The sequence below is a fragment of the Camelus ferus genome, chromosome 24 (assembly GCF_009834535.1).
Source record: "Camelus ferus isolate YT-003-E chromosome 24, BCGSAC_Cfer_1.0, whole genome shotgun sequence".
Taxonomy (NCBI): domain Eukaryota; kingdom Metazoa; phylum Chordata; class Mammalia; order Artiodactyla; family Camelidae; genus Camelus; species Camelus ferus.
Genome location: NC_045719.1, coordinates 9271264 through 9291461, shown reverse-complemented (window position 1 = coordinate 9291461; position 20198 = coordinate 9271264). Strand labels below are relative to the sequence as shown.

The 20198-nt window shown below is 49.7% G+C and overlaps 1 protein-coding gene across 2 annotated transcripts in view; it reads right to left on the bottom strand.

Moving 5' to 3' along the window:
* Positions 1-19460, bottom strand: part of CABLES1 (Cdk5 and Abl enzyme substrate 1) — an 89743-nt gene extending 70283 nt beyond the window's left edge. Inside the window, exon 1 of one of the 2 annotated variants that reach the window (XM_032467506.1) lies at positions 18287-19460. In XM_032467506.1, the coding sequence (XP_032323397.1) occupies positions 18287-19158 (872 nt within the window). In that variant the 5' untranslated portion in view covers positions 19159-19460. The remainder of the gene's footprint in view (positions 1-18286) is intronic. The other variant, XM_006188766.2, reaches the window with a different exon arrangement.
* Between the last annotated feature and the right edge of the window lie 738 nt (positions 19461-20198).

Here is a 20198-nt window from a genome sequence, read left to right as displayed (position 1 = left end):
GCGAGGAGAAGCAGAGGTTGTTTTGGGAGAATGGGAGAGGGAATTGATGCAGAAACGCAGCAAGACCACGAGTGCCTGTTTGAGGCTGGTGAATATGGATTTATAGTCACGTCACGCTGCTTGGCTGCGGGCACTTAACACAAGGCAGCAGCGTGGTTATCCACGGAGGAGGTCGTTTCCGACCGGAAGGCTTGGGGAAGGGCCCTGGAGTGGAGGAGCTCATCTCCCAGCTGCCTCCTGCCCTATAAATACTTATGTTCATTAGTAATAATTTTCTTAGACAAGATTTAAAAGCAAGAGGGGCTTGCAAAGGAAAACTGGAAGATGTCTTTGCCTGTATCTCTTCTCATTTCTCAATTCAAGATGCCAGTAACCCATCCCCTATCAAAACAGCTCTCTGAATCAACACATCTTTCTGAAAGTCCTTGCGTGGGAGAATCCTCTCTAATTTAGGTAATTTTAGAAGAGCCACAGACAAGAATTACCTACAACTCGCCAGACACATAAAAGACTCCTAGTGCCAGGTGAGGCTATTTCAATGGTGTAACTTGACAATGAGATTAAAAGAAAAAAAGTCAAACTGTTATTTTCTCTACCTAGATTTTTATGATTAGATGAACTGAAAAAAAAATTATAAATTCTTTTGAGAAAAATATAGAGTCTCTGTAACAGCAGACTAATTTTAATCTTGCTAGGAGCAACCAAGTTTTTGTCTCTGCATGTGTTTTAATTATTTATTTTTAAACTTCAACAGATGTCTTTTATAAGCTCACACAGCCAGGATCATCTGACTGGATCTATTTAGCAGCATATCTTGCACCAACGCCTTGGGCTGAATAAACACTGACATGGAAGAAAGAACCGCTTGTTCACTGATAAAAAGTGAATACAGTAGGAAAAAAAAAAAACATCTAGGGGAAAAGGTCTACTTGAAACGTGTCACAAAATACTTGCTTATAGGCAAGATGCCTTTCCCCTTAAGAAAATAGGAGTTTTCTAACAAGAGAACTCTGGGGGGCTTATGCTATGAATGCGAGCAGGTTAGGCAAAGCCAGGGTTTAATATTAGACAGTAAGACAAGTATCAGGGAGAAGCGTGTAGCTCAGTGGTAGAGTGAGTGCTTTGCATGCACAAGGTCCTGGGTTCAATCCCCAGTACCTCCATTAATACATAAATAAACAAACCTAATTATCTTCCCCCACAAAAAAAAAAAAAAGAAAAAAGATAGTAAGACAAGTATGAATTCAGGTCTGCAATTTTTTTTTTTAATAAGCAAATAACAGAAAGCCCTGCCTGGCCCCCCTTTTCCCCCTGGGCTGGAAAGTTCCAAAGTCTGTTTCTAGAAAGCAAACAGAAATTTCCTAACGTTGCTCTCACAGTCTGCTGCCCTATGTCCTTGTCCCTAACTGAAGCATCCCCCGGCCAAAAGATTCATTTTGTGCTACTCAACTGTGAGTCCCAGGTCTCTGGAGGGAGGGAAGAAATGCAGAAAGTCACAAGACTGCCCAAGAGTGGGGCTTCCAGAGAGAAAAAAAGAATCAATCTTTGAAATCACCACCATATCATAATTACATAGATATGGAAATAATGCTACATCCTTTGTGACTCTCTTCTGCTGGTGACATGAAAGGCATTTCCAAGGAGATGGGCGGACTGCCTGGGGCTTGCTTAGAAAGACAGATGTCTGCCAGGTCCTGGGATGACTCCAGTTTGGGGACTGTCCACATGATCTGCTCCCCATCCCTGTGGGGCACGTGACTGCCTTTGACTAACGCCTGTACCAGTTACTGAATGGCAGAAGGAAGGGAAGGAAAACTCTGGCAGTTTTAAATACACTTGAGTAGCTAAAAAGATGGAGGTTCTGGGGTGACATGGAAATTTGTTCTTTATATGCCTTAATTATGCTCTCCCTTGTGACTTCTCAGATTCTTGTCTTCTGCTATTTAAATATTCACAGGCAGGGACTATTAAACCCAGCAGGTGCCCGCTAATATTTGCTCATCTGATTAGCTGTCCACTCATCAAAAATGGCAGGGACTTGACAAAAGTCTGACAGTCAAACTGGATAAATAAAGCTCTAAAACAGATTTTCCAGGTCTGAACTATGTAACCCAAATGGATCAAAAGGGCTGGAAAATTGCAAAATCTCCTCTTGGCTCTGGGCTGTGCACTTATAATCATACTTTACCATTTGCCTAATTTAAGAGCCATTGTTGACGACTCAACGCTCATTTCCTGAGCATCTATCAGCTAAATAATAGTCATGACTAATGCAGAGAGGGTCTAAGGCAGGCACGGTTCTCAGCACTGAATGTGAATGAACTCACAGAATTCTCACATTAACCACACACACCGGGTGTTAATACTATCTTTATTTTACAAAAGAGGAAACCAAACACCAGAAAAGGTTTTACTTTATTTAGAAATTGCCCAAAGCCACGCAGGTAGGGAGTAGCAAAGCTAAATTCAAACCTAAGTCTGGCTCTAGAACTTTACGCTCTTAGTCACAGCGCTACACCGCCTTTGCCTAATTAAATCTAGGAGAAATTATTAGGAAGATAACTTTTTCCGCGGTATTAAACTCTGATGTCAGCATTCAAGTTCTGCTGGTCAAAGCACTCGTCCTGTCTTGTAACTGCACCTGCCTGCACAGCAGAGGGGGAAGGAAGTGGCCAGAAAGGCAGACTCCACTTTCTTCTGGGACTTCGAGTCACATCTGCTCTCTGGTTTTTGGTTCCCTCATCAATAAAGGGAAGACAATAACGCCAGCCCTTCCCCACTCAAGGGTGTTAATCAGGAATACATGTGAGAGTGGATGGGGCAGGACTCTGCACAACAGAAAAAGGACCCCTTCAAAGATAGCCCAGGCTTGGGAACCCTCAGCACACAGCACATACTCATACCTGAATAAAGGGCAGTCAAGTCTCATTATTTGTAGATTCTGTAGCTGAATTCGCCTCCTTCCTAATATTTATTTGCGTCCTTGCTAATATTTGCTTGTACCCCCAGATCAAAAGCACTTTGACGGTCATTTGTGGCCACATGCATCTGCAGAGTCGGGAGGGGGTCTGGACAGCTGAGGCGTCCTCCAGCTTCAGCTCTCACACTGCAAACAAGTATCCTTAGCGAGGTACTTCCAGTACCACACTGTTTTTGCACTTTCACGCCTGTTGGTGGTGATTCTGCTTTTTAAGATGGTCCCCAGGCCAAGCGCTGAAGTGCTGTCTAGTATGTGACCAACGGGGAAAACTGTGAGAAAGCTTCGTCCAGGCATGAGTTACTGTTGGCCGTGGGTTCAATGCTAATGAATTAACAACATATATTAAAGAAGGTATCTTCAAACAGAAACACACGTAAAACCAGGTTATGTACTGACCAGATGGATGAGGAAAATGTGACCTGAGGCTCGCAGGACACCCACCCTCTATTTCCCTGGGAGCGATGGTCCAGTGGTCAGTGTTTGCAGTTCATTCAGGGTTCATAGCAACTTGATAGAACTTAACCTTGTACTACTATATAAACTAAAAGTTTTACAATACAAATTCACTCCCTTGGAGCAGGGGCAGCTAATAAGAGGGACAAGGCTAAGCTTGAAAGACAAGATGCTTAAGTCCTGGGAACACAGTCTTGGCACCCTTGGGTCTCCAGTCCACAGCCCAGAAGCCTTTGGCCAACGTTAGCCCCAGTGAGCAGGGCCAACGGCTCTCACCCTTTCATTCCATGGCAGACTCGCTGCTCTGGGCCTCTTCGAGGTCCCTTCTCATCCTCCTGAAAGTTAACAGCCCGGCTGCTGGAGGGAGTACTAAGGCCCCTCTCTGTTGCCAGAGACCCCACCCCACTCCACTCCTGTGATCTTCCAACCACCCAGCTCTGTCAGGCCTCTTTTCCAGGCTGAGCCTTGGAGAAAGATTCTCACCCAAATCTGACAGTGTCCAGGGTGAGGAGCCAGAATCCAGACTCGGCTCTCCCGGTCACCCAGGCGACTCTCCAGGCCACTCAGATGGGAGAGTCAGGGTGCATGCTCACACAGAGGCACCTTTCAGAAAGCATTCAAGGAACGCGGTGGGGCGGCAGAGGTGTCAGGCTACTCAAGACTCATTTTATGAGTCATTCCAATGCCAGTGAGGAAAACAGCCTGCAGGAGAAGGGAACACTGTGGAGACCAAATGTATAAAGACTCAAAACGAAAAGCCACTTTTTAAAACCAGTAGGGGAAAATGTGAGAGCTACCCCATGAGCCTAGGGTCCTGCCACGTGGAGACCACACGAGGCTGGCTGCCCCGGACACAAGGGCTCTGTGTTTCTCCTCTGACCCAAGGTTGAAGCACAACAGGCATGAAGCTACCGGCTCTGGACAGGGCTGCACAAGGCTGAACCAGCTCCCAGGGCAAGAGGGGGATGCCAATACTAATAAAATGTCACCTCGATTACTTCTGCCAGGGTTATAAAAAGAAACTGGAGACTTCCTCCCTTGGGCATCTTCTGTTAATTGCCATTTATAAAAATTCTGTTTGCTAGGCCTGTAATATGCATTATTTCTCCTTTGAAAACAAAAAGAAACTTCTAAAATATCAATCAGCATTCCAAATGGCAAAGTGATTTGTTTTCCAACTCACACTCTCAGATTAGCTTGGGAGTCTGTCTGAAACACAGGCATCTGGTATCAATTTGTGAGAATATAAAATCAAAGCTGAATTCCCCCGTAAACACTTTTTTTTTTTTTTTTTTTTTTTTTGTAATTCCAGATCTCACCGGCTGGCACGTATCTTACCCGTTTCCTTATATTTCAGTCTTGACTTTTATTTTCCTGGCTCTAAAGAACTAAAGTTACGTATAACAAATGTTGCACCTCTTAATGAAGCTCTGCTGGCTAAACCCTTTGAGCTCTGTGAAATATAGCTCGCAGGGAGGGGTATCCAGATGGGATAACTGGATGGAAATGTATCATTCCCGTCTCTTCCAATCGGCCCGGCCTCAATTGTTCACTTGCGTTTGGAGCGAACAGGGTCAGATAAAACACCTCGTTTAGTCACTCTGCATACACACAGCAGCTCCCCACTGACACATCCAGAGTCAAACGTGGGTTGGATGGGGGGTAACGAATATCTGTGCATATTCTCGGCGCAAGTATCAAGTAAACCATCCAGATCCTGAAACAGCACCTGTTTTGCTAAGGAAGGTCACAAAACTTGTTTGGATAAAATGTCACACATGACAGAGGCCAAAAAGCTCAGTGGCAGGAGTGCAGTTCAGGGTCAGAAAGGGTCCTGGCTCTGCTGAGCAATATGTGCCTTGGGTACCAAAACAAAGTTCCCAGAGTTCAATCCTTTACATAGTGATGTCAGCTCCTACGAAGCACACAGGGGACCTGCAGAGTAGCTGGGATACCGATATTTATCGACAACTCACTATGTGCCAAGTACTGCGCAGAGTGCTTTACAGAAATCACCGGATTTAATCCCAGCTGTCATGCTATGAGGTATCCGATTATTAGTATTTCCCGCTCTTCACAGATGAGAACTGGGGCTCATGGAGATTACAGAACCTGCCTATGGTCACACCCGGAAAACGGCAGATCTGGGATGTGAAGTGATTTCCATGTAGCTCTGCAGCTCGTAACGTTCAGGAGCAGTAAGCACTTATTATGAAAAACCACCCGTAAAACAAGAAAAAGATGCAGCTGCTGCTGGAATATTATGACTGCGTCAACGATCTCGCTCTGAATCACAGAGCAAGTGTGAAATCACTAGGCACTGGGTACTTGTTTAGTTACTGCAGCAGACCGTTATATTATACCTTTGCTTTTGCAAAGGCACCTTTTTTCTCTTGGAGAGCATAGCTTTATTCTCCATACTCCAGATCACTCAGACTTTAACACCTGGTAATTAGCTGCAAATATGCACAAGCTGAACTAAGAAATTGGAAAAAATCTCATGATCTCACTCACAGGTATTCTTTAATAAAAGGAAATTATATGTCTTTAACCAAAATTAAATGAATAAAATCTGACGTGGGGTTTTTTCCCCCTTTTTTTGGAAATTGACATAGTTAACATTGACCTTAAAAGGTCTGAATTTGTAGGCCAAAAGAGGTGGAAATGAGCATAAACCTTGAGATGATCTCTCTCAAAGCAGAAACATCATTCTCCACTTCGGGAGGAAAAGAAAAATGTACACATCCTCAGTCAAAAAGTTATTTATGACCCTATTTATCACCTTGAGCTATTTGCAGAGTAAAGGCACAAGATTATTGGGAGGAGGGAAGACAAAGAGAAGAAACAAGGTCACCTTCAGGTGTATAATTTTTCTTCCAGCGAGTATTTCTTAAACTCGCAGCATGGGATTGTGGCCACACCCCACTCCCTGTCACAGAGATGGCTCTGACATCCAATCAGTCCACACACTAGAAGCCCAGGGGGTCTCCTTTGATGCCTCGTCTCTCCTGCCCTCCACAGCCAATCCATCTCCAAGTCCACTCCAGTGCACCCTAAATCTGTGTGGAATCCACTCCCTCCTCTATCCTCATCACCACTGCTCTAGACCATAAAATAAAGGTAAACATAAAATGCTTCGGGACAGAAATGAGAGCAGAGATACACCAGCCACAGGGAGGCAGAAGAAGCTAATGAGAAGGGAGCGCATGGGAGTCATGCCTGGGAGATGCTCTCCAGATCAACAGTGTGGCCACTGGTGAACAAAAAGGAGTGATGGACCTAAAATGGTTGTGTGGAGCCTCAAACCTGAATTACAGGGCTCACAGCAGAGCCCTGCGTCAGGAGGTGACTCCCACTGACTTGTGCTAGAAGAAATGTCTGGAAGCAAAATAAAAATATTTCATGTTAACACCAGACGCTGTTTACATCTTCCAGGAGGTACAATAAATACTAGGCTTTGTCTACAGCAGTTGTTCCCAACTCTTGAGGGCCTGTAAAGGCAGACTGCTGGGCCCCAGCCCCGGAGCTTCTGATTCGGGAGGTCGGGGTGGAGCCTGGGAAACTGCATTTCTACCCAGCTCCCGGGTGGTGCTGGTGCTTTGGTCCAGGGTCCACCTCCTGAGAATGACTGGTCTACAGCTCTTTCAAGGAATCAATAAAAACAATTGTTCAGCAAAGGGTTTAGGTTTCCCCCCCAAATTCCACGGTGCCTCAGCGACCTAGATGCCCCACCTTCAGGCTCTGCCTTGGATCTTCTGCTCTTTCCCACAGGCCAGGGGGAGGCAGGCGGGTCCATCTGGGCAGAGAACTGGATCCAAGTCTAACTCTGAGATGCCAGCATGCGTGTGTTTCCCTGGGGCTGCTGTATCCGCTCACCACAAACCAGGGGGCCTCAAAGAAAAGAAATTCATTCTCCTGCAGTTTGGGAGGCTGCAAGTGCATAATCGAGGTGTTGGCAGGGTTGGCTCCTTCTGGAAGCTGTAAGGGAGAGTCCTTCCTTGCTTCTTCCTGCTGCTGGTGGCTGCCGGCAGCCCTTGGCGTTGCTTGGCTGGTAGACACATCACCCCAACCTCGGTTTCTGCCTCCACATGGTGCTCCTCGCAGCCGCTGTGTTCACGCGGCCTCCTTGTGAACACACCGGCCATGGGCTTTAGCGCCTACCCTGCTCCAGAATGACTTCATCTTAACTAACTACGTCGGCAAGGACCCTACAGGCACGCCTCCTTTTATTGCACTTCATTTTCTTATACTTTGTAAATATTGCCTTTTTTTTTTCTTTTACCAATTGAAGATTGGTGGCAACCCTGTATTGAGCAAGTCTACCAGTATCATTTTTCTAACTGCATTTGCTCAATCTGTGTCTGAGTCACATTCAGGTAGTTCTCTCAATATCTGAAAACCTCTACCAGCAAAAAGGCTACCCTTTGCTAAAGGCTCAGGTGATGGTTAGCATTTTTTAGCAATAAAGTATTTTTTAATTAAAGCATGTACTTTGGGACTTTTTTAGACATAATGCTATTCCATACTTAAAGGATCACAGTTTAGTGCAAACATAACTTTTATATGCACTGGGAAACCAAAAAATTCATGTGACTCCTGTTACTGTGATGGTCTGGAACCAAACGTGTAGTATCTCCAAGGTGTGCCTGTGTTTCCAAACAAGGTCATATTCTGAGGTTCCAGGTGGGCATGAGTTTTGGAGGACATTCTTCAACCCAGTACACATAAGAGCTGCAGAGATGGGTGACCCAGAGGACTTCAGAGAGCACAGGCAGTGCACGGGCGGACCACAGGATGAGGGCCACAGCTTCTACAGAGGGAGGGAGCAGAGGTGCCTCTTCCAGAACTTGTCTCTGCACGTAGCTCTCCCCTCCCGTGGGCCCTGACAGACCTGGGCGGCATCTTTCGCGCCTGCATGTGGGCCAGACCAGCTGTTGCTCTTAACCTCACCGCTGTGGTGCTCTCAGGGTACAAGGCTGAACATGTGAATTCACCCCTGCTTGATTCCCTGTCCCTGAGACCGTTACTTTCCAGTGTAAACAGGGACAAAATGCAGCACTAATGGAGGGGGTGTTGTTTCCCTTAGCTCCTGATTTTATTTCACTATTATTTATGAAATTGAAATGATGCAGAAAATCGTCTGGAAGCAAAAAGCTCCAGTCTCGATGGTCTTAGCAGACCCTGTCAAGCTCCTCAACTGCATCTTGAGTGATAGTGTAGGGCAACTGTGAACAGAAGTAACAGCTGTTTAAAAAAATTTTACCGATCAACTACCAAGGACCAAGCCTCTGCTGGGTGCTTCTCAATTTCATGCTCACAACACCCCTAAATGGGCAGGCATGACTGTCCCCATCCTACAGGTGGGGATGCTGAGGCTCGGAGGAGTTAACTGACTTCCCTAAACGGTGCCGCTAAGTGGAAGAGCAGTCTGACTCCAAGGGTGGTCTCTCTACTCTTGAAACTGTTCAATTTGCTGAGAAGGAGGCCAAGCTGCAGGGGTGCGAGAAAGGAGGAAATGACACCAAACTATTATTTGGAGAGAGCTGCTGTTATTGGGAAAATTTTCCACTCCTCAGGCTCCAAACCAGGGTTCTCTGTTGGCCTGTCTCAGGAGGTTATCACATGAAAATCAGCATCCTTGCTTGATGAGAAGGGGCTGGCTGGCCAAAAATATAGCACAATATTTCTTTGTACTTTAACACTCTGACCTTGATTGACTCTGGTCCATAGGTCTGAAATGGATGAGGTCCTAGGATTTTTGTTCTCTTGAGGTTAACTAAATATACAAGTGGAAGATTTGGGGCAGGAGGGAGAATAAACTTCCACAGCACTTAATTCTTTGTTTTTCTTAAGTGATAGAACTACATTAGAGTTTTGGGTTTGTTTAAAAACTCTCGGCCCAGCATCAGAAAGCACAGGTTTCAAGATTCCAGCTCTGCCACGTACGGAGGTCATGACCGTGGACACTCACTTAATTCTTCATGGTCTCCATTTTCTCGTCTACAAAACAGCTACCACACTGCCTCTTGAAAATGACTTAATAGATATGAAAACACTGTAAAGTCCCAAACAAGTAAGTAGAACTTAATTATCAGATGTTCGTCTTGTGATGGACAAACTGACCCCTCAATTCCTCACCCAGTCACCTTGGAATTTGTAATTTCATCTTCCTTCCTCACTACTCCTTCTCCAAGAGCAAACTTTATTCAACTCAGTGAAATGTAAAACTTCGTCAAGAACTACCTTTCAACATCAGATCAACAATTTATCCCCTAATGTGCCCATTTTTTTTTTTACTATTTTTAATTGAAATGTGACCACAGTATTATATTAATTTCATGTGTACAACAAACTGGTTCGATGTTTAAAAACATAGAAGTTTGCACCTCTTAATTCCCTTCACCTAGTTTGCCCATCCCTCCACCCTCAATATGCCAATTTTAGATCTTCAGCAAAAAGCTACAGACTTTGCCTGCCCTCCAATCCCCAACCTAAGGTGATCAAAGTACATATTTTGCTTTATATGTCATCGGATCAGTGAATAAACTGCTGTAACATAAAAATCAGTGTGCTAGGCACACAGAAATCTTTGGCATTCTCGAATATTAAGTCTCTTCTTGAATGGTTCATCATCTATTTGTCATAGAATTAAACTTAGATTTAAGTACATCCCGGGCCTTTAAATCAGGGATAAGACTGGGCCCGTTCACGCACATACATGTTATTACAATATTCTAAGCCCTAAACTTCTAGTATTTGCATGCTGTTTTACAAGCTTTTTGTCTTTGTGACCAAATGTGCAGCAATAAACCCCAAACCACATTAAAGATAACCCTGTTAAACATAAACTAATGTGCAGTTATCCAAGATGCTAACACAAACAAAAAGAGAAGAAGAAAAAAAAAAAAACCAGGAAACCCTGATTGATTGTATGTCCTTGGAGGATTTTTAAAAACCAAACAAAAATAAAAATACATCACATTTGTAAAGGAGAGTAACAGCTAACGATTTTATGATTCCTACATGTAACACTAAGCGGTCTGTATTTGGAGCCCATGGTATCTGTGAAAAGTTTGGTTTTTAAATTGTACATAGGCCAAAACTTGAGGGCAGTGGGGCGATGAGGTATTTTTTTGAGGTGGAAAATGGGTGGTAGTGACCCTGTGGGAAATTCACAGGATTATGTGAAGTAACAGATTCTGATAAAAACATCTGGTTTTCAACATGGACCTCAAGGGGAGAATGGAACAAAGAGATGTGTGGTGAGGCCCTTGGTACACGTGCTAACAAACCAGCTCTCCGGAAGGAAAAAAGCAAAACCCTGGCTTGTAACACTGGCTGATTCCTGTGGTGTAAATACTCCCACCATGACTGATTGCAGGTTACCAGCTCACAGATTCCTTGGCCTGTCATCAGAGCCAAGGAGAAACCCAGCTTAGAAGCCAGAGAAACCAGGGCTCAAATTCTAGCTCTAAATTCCAGTTAGGAGGCCTTATTCAAGTTTCCTTAAACCCTCTAAGCCTCAGTGTCCACAGCTCTAAAATGGGTATAATCCCTGCATTTTGCCACACAAAACAAAATAATGCATGTGAAGCCCACAGCATGTGGGAGGGCTCAGACCTCCATAGGTGTTACCTCCCCTCCTTTGGGGAGCGGGGAGAAGCAGATGTGGGTCGGGTGGGGTGGGTGGACGACAGGGGAGAAACATTCAAGGAGGGAGGTTCACCGCTGCAGGACTGAGGAAGGAGTTGGTAGGTTGGTGCATTACCAAATAAAATAAAAGACCTAGAAAACTGGGGGTGGGGGGAGCCCCCAGCCCATCACTAGCAAGTCCCCCAACCAGCAAGGGGCCAGGGGCAGGCGCACAGACCCACAGGGAAGAAGAAAGTCACCCCTAGGAGGGCGTGCTCAGCACCATAGCCAGGGCTCTGCAGGGTGATGGGTCTGAAAGGGAGGAAGGGGCGTCCGGAGGGGACCCTTCCCATGGAGAAGCCTGTGGGTGCCAGAGCCCAGGTGCCCTTTGCAAAGGCAGCAGAGCATGGAGATGACAGGGATGCAGGGAGGCTCGTGATTGTGGGAGGGTGGCCACACGTGAAACACGAGGAATTCAAAACTGCCCCAACTGGATGTGCATTTCAGAAAGGTCCCTCTGTCACCTGGGGAAAAGGGTCCAAACAGAAACCAGGAGCCTCCAGGAGACAAGGACAGGGAGGGACCAGGGAACCAGCACATACCTAGGGGACAGAGCACGGGGCTGGGCAGGGGTCGCACACGTTTCTGTAAGGAGTCAGAGAATAGTTCTCTGCCGGCCACGTGGTCCCTGCTACGACAACTCCGCTCTGTCCTTGCAGCACGAGCGCCACCACAGACAACACAGACAGGGGCTGCTTCCCAGAAAATCTTATGATAAACAGCCATGGGCCCAGGTCTGCCGACCCCTGGGCTAGGGGGAAGGGGTGATGCTGAGAAGATACAGAGGGTCCAAAGAAAGGAAGCATGCCCAGAAAGGAGGTATGATTATTCTCATTTCACACATGAGAACCCCGTCCCAAAGTGAAGGCAGAGCCAAGCCACAGCCCAATTCCTGGGGGTGCCAGGCTGCTGCTCCTCTCCCACCTCCCTATGAACAGTGGACGGCGCGGAAAGCTCAGATGGAACAAAGGTGACAGGAGTCTAGGTGTGGCCGAGAAGACGGGGAGCAGGCCGGCACCGGGCAGGACTGCATCACTGTCGTCACGGAATCCCGTCCACCCTGGACTGTCCTCTGGGCCCTCATGCACAGAGGTCCTCCCTGAGGGACAGAGAGGCAGACACCTAAATAAGGAAACCACAGGGTTAGCAATGCCCTTAAAGGTCACTTAGGCCACCTTTTGCCCAGTTCAGCTGAAGCCAGTTGAACAAGCATTTATGAGCCTGACTCAAACCACAGTGGAGCAGAGAGAGCAGTGGGTAAGTGCACAGACTCTGGGGCCAGCCTGCCTGGGTGTGAACCCAGCTCCCAAGGACAGGCTGAGGGACCTGGGCCAGTAACTTAACCTCTCTGTGCTTCAGAATGGGGGTGACGCAGGGGTGCTGTCTGAGGGATGTTATAAATGTGAACTCACTTGATCCCTGAAAGGTGCTTAGAATTAACACCTGGGATGTGGTAGTTAAACAACAAAACTGCATCAAAGCACAGAGCCAGGTCTTATATTTGGGGGTGTGAAGTGTCCCTGTCCCAGTGGGGGCTCAAACAACAGGATCACCTCTAACCAAGCTCATCACTAGAAAAACGGGCCTGTTTATTTGTGTCTCCCAACAGACAGAGACCACGTTTTACATCTGTACCTCCCATAACTGGTAGTGGCATCTCATAATTGATACTCATTATGTTCAGTGTTTGTTGAATAATACAAAGCATTAGGTCCCCAACTTAGAATTTCCTCTGTGACATACCTGACAGACAACAGATCTCCTAAAGTTACTCTCTACCTACTGTGTAACCTTGGATTCCTGTCCCTCGGTGCTGTTAGGGGCTGAAATCAATGTCTACAAAAGTACTTTGTAAACCTGAAGCCCTTTAACAACAGGAGGGGACTACAGATCACTTCTGCAACAGGGGCGGTGATGCTGGGGACGGATGGCCTCTTGGCAGTGGCTTCCAGCTTGGACGGCCTCCTAGAGCAGTAAGTCCAGCGTGACACCTCCACGGCTAGAGGGGGCACAGCTGAGCATGTCTTTTATAAAAAAGTTCTCTCTCACTCCCAAGGAAACCCACTCCTTCACTCAGGAGTGCACATCCTGCCAAATGGAGCCACACGGGGCAAACTCAGGCCACCTCTGCATCTGAGATGCAGGTTAAGTCATCCACTGGTCCCCAGGCTAACTGCCTGGCCCCCGCAGGTCACAGGGCTAGGACGCTTGGGGCACTCGTCCTGGAAGAACACAGTGGTCATCAGTCCCAGTGCTTTCATCCTACAAGGAAACTGGGGCAGGGGGGATGTTGGGCGGGGGAGCGACCTGCGCAGCGTTCCCGGCCGGGCAGGGGCAGGCCCAGAGCCCAGGGCGGCAGGGCCCTAATTTGGCATCCCTGATCTACATTGCATCACCTCACTCGGCCTCACCTACTGCTCCTTCCCAGTGTGTTCAAAGGCCACTTGCCCTTGGCCCTCTCCCTACCTAACAATGCTCCTTCCAGGGGAAAAAGTCCAGGCAGGCAGGGTTCCCTGGGTCAGCCATGGGGACACAGTGCAGAGCCAGGCTGCGGCTTCCCCCACCCTTCCCAGAGAGCAAAGGGTCACACTTGAACCCGCTGCCCTCGCTGGGCACTTGCCAGCTGTGAGCAGGCTTCCGATGTATTTCCCTTCTGAGTTCCCCCACGACAGGACAACTCTGTGACTGTAAGGAGAACAGAGGGTGAAGCTCGGGCCACTTGCCTCAGGCCCTGGCAGGAGTCCTGGGTGAGCATCCTGTCCAGGGCCCAGCCGGCCTGGGACTGCGGCTTTGGCTTCCATAATGCATGTTGCCGGAAAGATGGCTCAACAATAACTTGGGTTTGCTTACTGCGGCGGAGATCAAAGTTCTTTCCAGACTTCTAAAATCCAGAAGGGTCAAGTGGCATACAGTTGGAACACAGTGCGATGACTTGCCTGAAGTCACTAAGCAGGGAGGTAACAAAGTTGGGAGAAAGTCTGTCCCCCTCCCTTACTCTGGTTGGAGAGCCCCTATTTGGCTTATGTTTTTCTTTTCAGTAAATGAGAGACCAGAGATTCAGCACCGGTCCAGGTCCCACCCCAAGAGGGACACTGCAGAGGGAGGGCTGGTTAGACACTCCAAAGCAGTCAGTGTGAGCCTGAGCTCTGCCCCAATGGATGACTGACCTTGAGGAGATTACTTAAGCTCTCTGAGCCCTGGTGTCCTCAGCCTAAAAGTACAACAATCCTAGCCCCAGTGAAGCCTCCTTCCTCAAAGTGAGGCCCATTTGCCTCCCAGGGAGTTGTTTAGAAATGCAGAACCGAGCCCCCCAACCTGCAGACAAGAATCTGCCTTTTCTGGAGATCCCCAGGTGACTCTAAACACATATACATACATATGACATAAGGCGTTCATCACGTGCCCACACACAGTCAGCCCTCAATAGTAAATGCAGGCGCAGTTTGCACTTGAAAGGGCCCAAGACCCAGGCCAAGTCTCTCCGGAGGAAACAGACCCAGAAAGGCTGATTTACGAGCTCACAGTTGTGCAGGGCCACCAGGATTCGAATCCAGGACTTGGAGCTCTTCTGTACCACATGCCCTCTTTCCATTTAAGACTAAAGTCTCCACAAGGCACAAGGCTAACATAGCTGTTCTAAGAAGCAAAACCCTCATGCTGTTTTAAATTAACCCCCAGGTCCCCGTGCACCCTTCCCAACAGGCCGGCAGTGCACATCTGTTCACCTGGGCTCCACTCAGCTTCAGGGCGGCCGCTGCAATTGAGAAGCGCTAGGAAGTGGAGTCACTCAGGACTGCTGCCAGCTGCTGCCTGAGACGAAATTTTTAAAGCAAAAGAAAGCCTTAAAACACACTGTATAAATTTACACTCCATTTCACCTATTAACACTTTCCTCGGTGCAGTGCTCACCACCCAAGCAGAGAACACAACAGGGTGCCGAGCTAGAAGGCAGCTCTGTGGCTTTCCACCTCGGACACCTGGACACCTAGCCGTAGGGCAAACCTCAGCACACTGGCCTCCCAAGCAGGCCTGGAGCCCCAGCTGTGAGGCCCCTGGTCCTGGGTTCTCTATATACTTCAGTAGAGACCGGCAAGTGGCAGCAAAGCTGGGGGGCCCAAACAAAGAGACTAAATGCGGGTCGGATGACTAGGAAAGGAGAGAATCACACCAGTCTGACTGGCCTGCAGCGTCCCACACAAGCATTTACAGCCAACAGCTCCAAAATCCTCCTTGGGCCTACTGCATACAAGGCACAGTGATACCGTCCAGTGGCAGAGGGAAAGACGTCAGGCTTGGATCTCAAAGAGCCAGGGTCCTATCCTGGCCAATACTGGGTCTGTGAAAGAATCTACTACACATAAGGTGGCTACGAGTATTCACTGTGATAAATATCACATATCCAGCCTAGAGTGTAGAAATCGTGTCAGCAATCCATCGACACATCTGTGCCAAGGCCTGGGCACTGAAATCTTCCTCTGTCATATTTCAAGGGTTGGAAATCCAAGTAATAATTGTGATTAGTTTTACAAGTGGCCAAACAGAAGTTAACAACAACAAAAAAAGGGTTTCAAGATTTCGGATCAGGGGATTCTGATTTTTATATACCCATAACAACCCAAAATATGAAATCCCAAATCCACACACAAAAAAAGGAGGGGGCAGATTTCAGATTAACTACAGCAGTGCTTTCCAAACTTTCACTTGTATATGAATCATTGGATCATCTGGGGATCTTGCTAAAATGCAGATTTGCACTCAAGTAATCTCGAGGGGGGCCTGAGGGTTTGCCTCTGTAAGAGCTCTGAAGGTCCAAGAACTCACACTTTTGAGCAGTAAGGTTATATAGAATTCCTTAAATTGCAAGGAACAAGTCCAAGGGAAGCATAATTTGTTTTAAAAACAACACCCCAGGAGAACGTCTATGAAATAGGATATGGAACCACCCAGGGTAGTAGAATTTCTTAAAGGGAGGCACACCAGAAAAGCAAATGACACTCTTAAGTTGGCCCTGGGCCTTATTCAAATGAGTCTATACTCTATTACAATTCATCTAGGCAGGTGAAAGGACTCTCTAGCAATCATAAAACCAACAGACTTAAGACAAAATTTTTGAAAGCTAGGTGGTGTCAGAAACAAAGTGCCCCAGGAGATTTCAACTTCATGGCTACTTTGACAGCTTGTGGCCAAACTAGCTCTTCAGGGCCTTTCTTAAATCCCTGTTTTACCCATTTACTTCCTCTCTGTACATTACATTTGACGCTGTTTTGTTGACAGCTGTACTTGAAAAAAATGCCCATCAAGTTGCCAGATACGGATAATTCGGAAGTAGTAAGATGAATGTGGCTGTCAGGTAAGGAAGCATCTTATATTGACTAACTCATCTTAATGTGTGTGTTGGGGGGGGATCAGTGAAGCATTCAAGGGGTTCATAGTTATAGGATCAGAGATTAAATCTGGCTATTTCTTAGGTAAGAAACACTAACACACAAGATCTTCCATTTCCCTGGAAACAAAATTTGGAGATAAAGTGTAAAGTAATTTGTTCTCCAGCTGCTTTGAGCACAGGAACACATCTGTCTACCACCTGGCACAGGCCAGTCTTGCACACTGGCTTAGAGTAACATGTTTATTACAACTCCTGTCCTGACCCTCTGGACAAGCTGGGCTTACGCTCAAACTATAGAGTGATTATGAGCCAGTGTGTGATGTCAAGCTGTCCTGAAACTGCTGAGTCCGCACCACTCGCCCAGAAAGGGATTCCCCTCCCCTCCTGTGCACTGGCCCGCTAATGGAGAGATGCGTGCTCTGACAAGAAATGCCAGGCCCAGTCTGTCACCTGTGCCCAGTGTTGCTAATCATCTGTGCAGTCACAAGGCTGTCTGAGGCTCCACACCCCTGCCTGCAGCCCATGTGCACTCACACTGGGATGCCATATACTGAGCAGGGCCATGATTTCACCACTTGGGAAGAAAGAGACTTAGAGCAAAATTCTGGAGGAGCCCAGCTTGTTCTTCCCCATCTGTCCATTGGGGGAGGAAGTTAAGTTTTCCAACAGGCCACCTTCTTACTTAGGCCAGAAGAAGCCCAAGTTCAGAAGAGCATTACAGGAAAGAGGGTGTAACTGAAAAGGTTCTGCCATCTCATCTTGAGGCCTGCAACGCGCTGACAAGGTCCTGTCCCACAAGGGGAAACTGAGGCCCCAGGAGGTTAAAATATAACTGAGCCATGAGGAGCCTAGACTGTAACTAACTTCATAGGAGGCCTTCCTAGCAAGGGAGGATGCTCCCTCCCAGGGAGCCTCCCTGCTCCCCACCCCTGTTCTATTCCAGCCTTCAGTCCCGCTGCCTGACGCTGACCTAAGTCCCCAGAGTCCCTGGAACACACGGTGACAAGCTCTAGCTATTTCCTGAACAATAAGCAAATGTCCAAAATTTCATGTTTTTGCTAAGATGCCTGATACCTGCAGATGACTTAAGTGAGCAAACACAACAACCTTTTCACTTATTTCAGCAAATTCATCTTGGAATGGAAGAAAAAATCCTCAAGCCCTATTTCCTCCCTGTCCCCCACCCCCAAGGCCTGGTTCAAAGGAATATAAGGACTTTTCTTAGGAGAGCAAAGGAAAACGCCCTTTTCCTGGGACACAGGAATACTTTGAGCGCAGGCAGAACTTCTCAGAAGGGATTCACGGCGTATCTGCGACAAGTTCAGGCTCACACGCGCCGCTCAGCCGCCGGCTGGACCCACTGCTGGACTCTGCGCCGCGCCTGGTCTTGCCTGGCCGGGGAGAACGCGTCTCCGCGTCCGGACCAGGGTTCTGGAAGTTCGTGATCGCCTCCTTGCAATGGGAGGTTTTGGTGCCGCTTTTCAATGGGCTGCCGCAACCCCTAACTCCGAAACCACTGCAAGAGGATGGTGCTTCTGCTCTGAGTACCAGGTTCGTGCACATACGTGAGAACACACACACACACACACACGCGCGCGCGCTCGCTCCTTAGGGGCCTTCCCTCTTCCGCGTGCCCTCGTGGTTTGGAATTCGCGCCAGAAGCCCAGGGATCCGGCAGCGCGCGGGAAGGTCGGAGCGACCCGCGTCCAGCAGCAGTGAGCCAGCCCGGAGAGACGTGAGGTAAGTAAGGCACGCGAGTCGTCCTGGATACTCACCGGGACCTCTGCAGCTGCTCGAAGGCGCTGGTGCTGCCCCCCTGGCCCGCTTGCTCCAGGGAGCAGTAGTTCTGCGAGGTCTGCCTGGAGAAGGCGATGGGCAGGATTCCCTGAGTGAACGAGTTGAGGCGGCCTCGACTGCCGCTCCCACTCCCGGGGGTCCCAGAGCCCAAGAAGGCAGCCGCCGGCACCTGCACGCTGGTAAAGGCATCGTCCTCCTCCAACTCCTCCTGCCCGGCGCCCCCAGGCCCGTCGGGCAGCTGCAGCTGAGCGCAGGCGGCTAGAGGCGCGAGCCGGGGCGTCTGCAACTGCTCCCCCGACGCCCGGCCCGCGCCCAAGGGGCCAGCGAACCCTCGGGCCGCCCCGGGGCCGAGCACGGCCGCATGGCCGCCGGAGGCCAGGAGTGGTAGCGGCGAGGGCGGCGGGAAGCAGGAGCCAGATCCAGCTGCCAACGCCGCCGCCGTGCCCGCCGCGGCGAGCGCGCTGCAGCCGCCCCGCTCGGCGGCGGCGAGTAGGCTGAGTCGAGTCCTCGCGCCGCAGGCGCTGCCGGCGCCCGACTTGGCCGCACCGCTCTCCTCGCCGCCAGCCCACTCCTCATCCTGCAGCGGCGGCCGGCCGTCCAGCGAGATGTTGGTGAGGAAGGAGAGGGCAGCCTGGCGGCGCCGCGGGTCCATGCGCGGCTTCCTGGGGGGCTCGGGCGGCGGCGGCTGGGCCGGCGCTGGGGCCGCGGGCTGGGGCTGCTGCTGCGGCGGCGGTTGCTGCAATCTGCTGGTGCCCGCGGCGTCGGTGCCGGCGCTGCTGCTGCTGCTGCTGCTGCTGCTGCGGACGGCCGTGCCGGCGGTGGCGGCTGTGGTGGCGGCAGTCGCCGCCATTGTGTCCGTCTGCGGCGATATTTCCGCGATGCCGGGAGAAGCGAGCGGCGCCCGAGTGCTAAGCGGCGGGCGCGAGCGCCAGTGACCCGGGCTGGGCAGGGCGCGGGGCGCGGGCGGCGTGCGCGGCGGCCCGGCCCCCCAGCGGGCGGGCCATGCTCGCCCCTCGGTGCTCAGGCGGGGGGCGCTGTCGCCCCGGCCCACGCGCACGGCTCGCTGGCAATCCGCCCGCCCTCCGGCCGCCTGGGGGTTCGGTCCCGGGCCCTCCCCGCCCCGGCTGTCTCCGGCTCACGGGCCCGAGTGTCCGTATTTATAGGTGCGCGCGCCCCGCGCTCGCGCTCCGAAGCGCTCTTTGCAAAAACACAGTATCACGTGTGGGGAATGAAACCTGGGAGGAAAACAAAGCCGCAGGCGGCGACCGCGGAGGCAGGCGGCGGGAGGCGGGGGGGCCGGAGGAGGACGAAGAGGAGGAGGAAGGGAAAGCCGAGCGGGTGGCGGGGCTAGGGATCCGCCGGGCGGTCAAGGTAGTCTGAGCTTCCTGCGGGGAGAGTTGGTGGCTCCCAGGGCGCGCGCCCAGGTGAGGGAAGCGAGCACGTTTCCCCGCCGCGCTAGGACTGGGATTGGGGGCGCGAGCAGAACCCCGTGAGTCACGGAATGAGGATGTGGTCTTGGGAGAGTTGTGGGTCTGCAGGACAATTAATTAGAGCGACGCAGATTTGACCTGCGAGTTTGTTAACTGGACTCCGAGCTGCCGTTTGCCCCCGAGAAATACGTCCTTATAGTTACACACGGTTAGGACCACACCCCTTATGTGGACAGTCCTACCTTGAAGCTGCCTCTAACCGTTGAGTTTGTGTCTCATTCATTTACAGGCTGAGGATGCAGCCCCAGACATAAATGCCCACCCCGGTGTGCATAAGACCCCAGGCGCGCAAACGTCATCCCTACCGCCAGACTAACTCACTCACCTCCGTTTGATGGTGCTGTCGCTTTACATCTCTTAGCAAAGGCCAATATGAATTTTTACTTTGGCCCAGAAACGT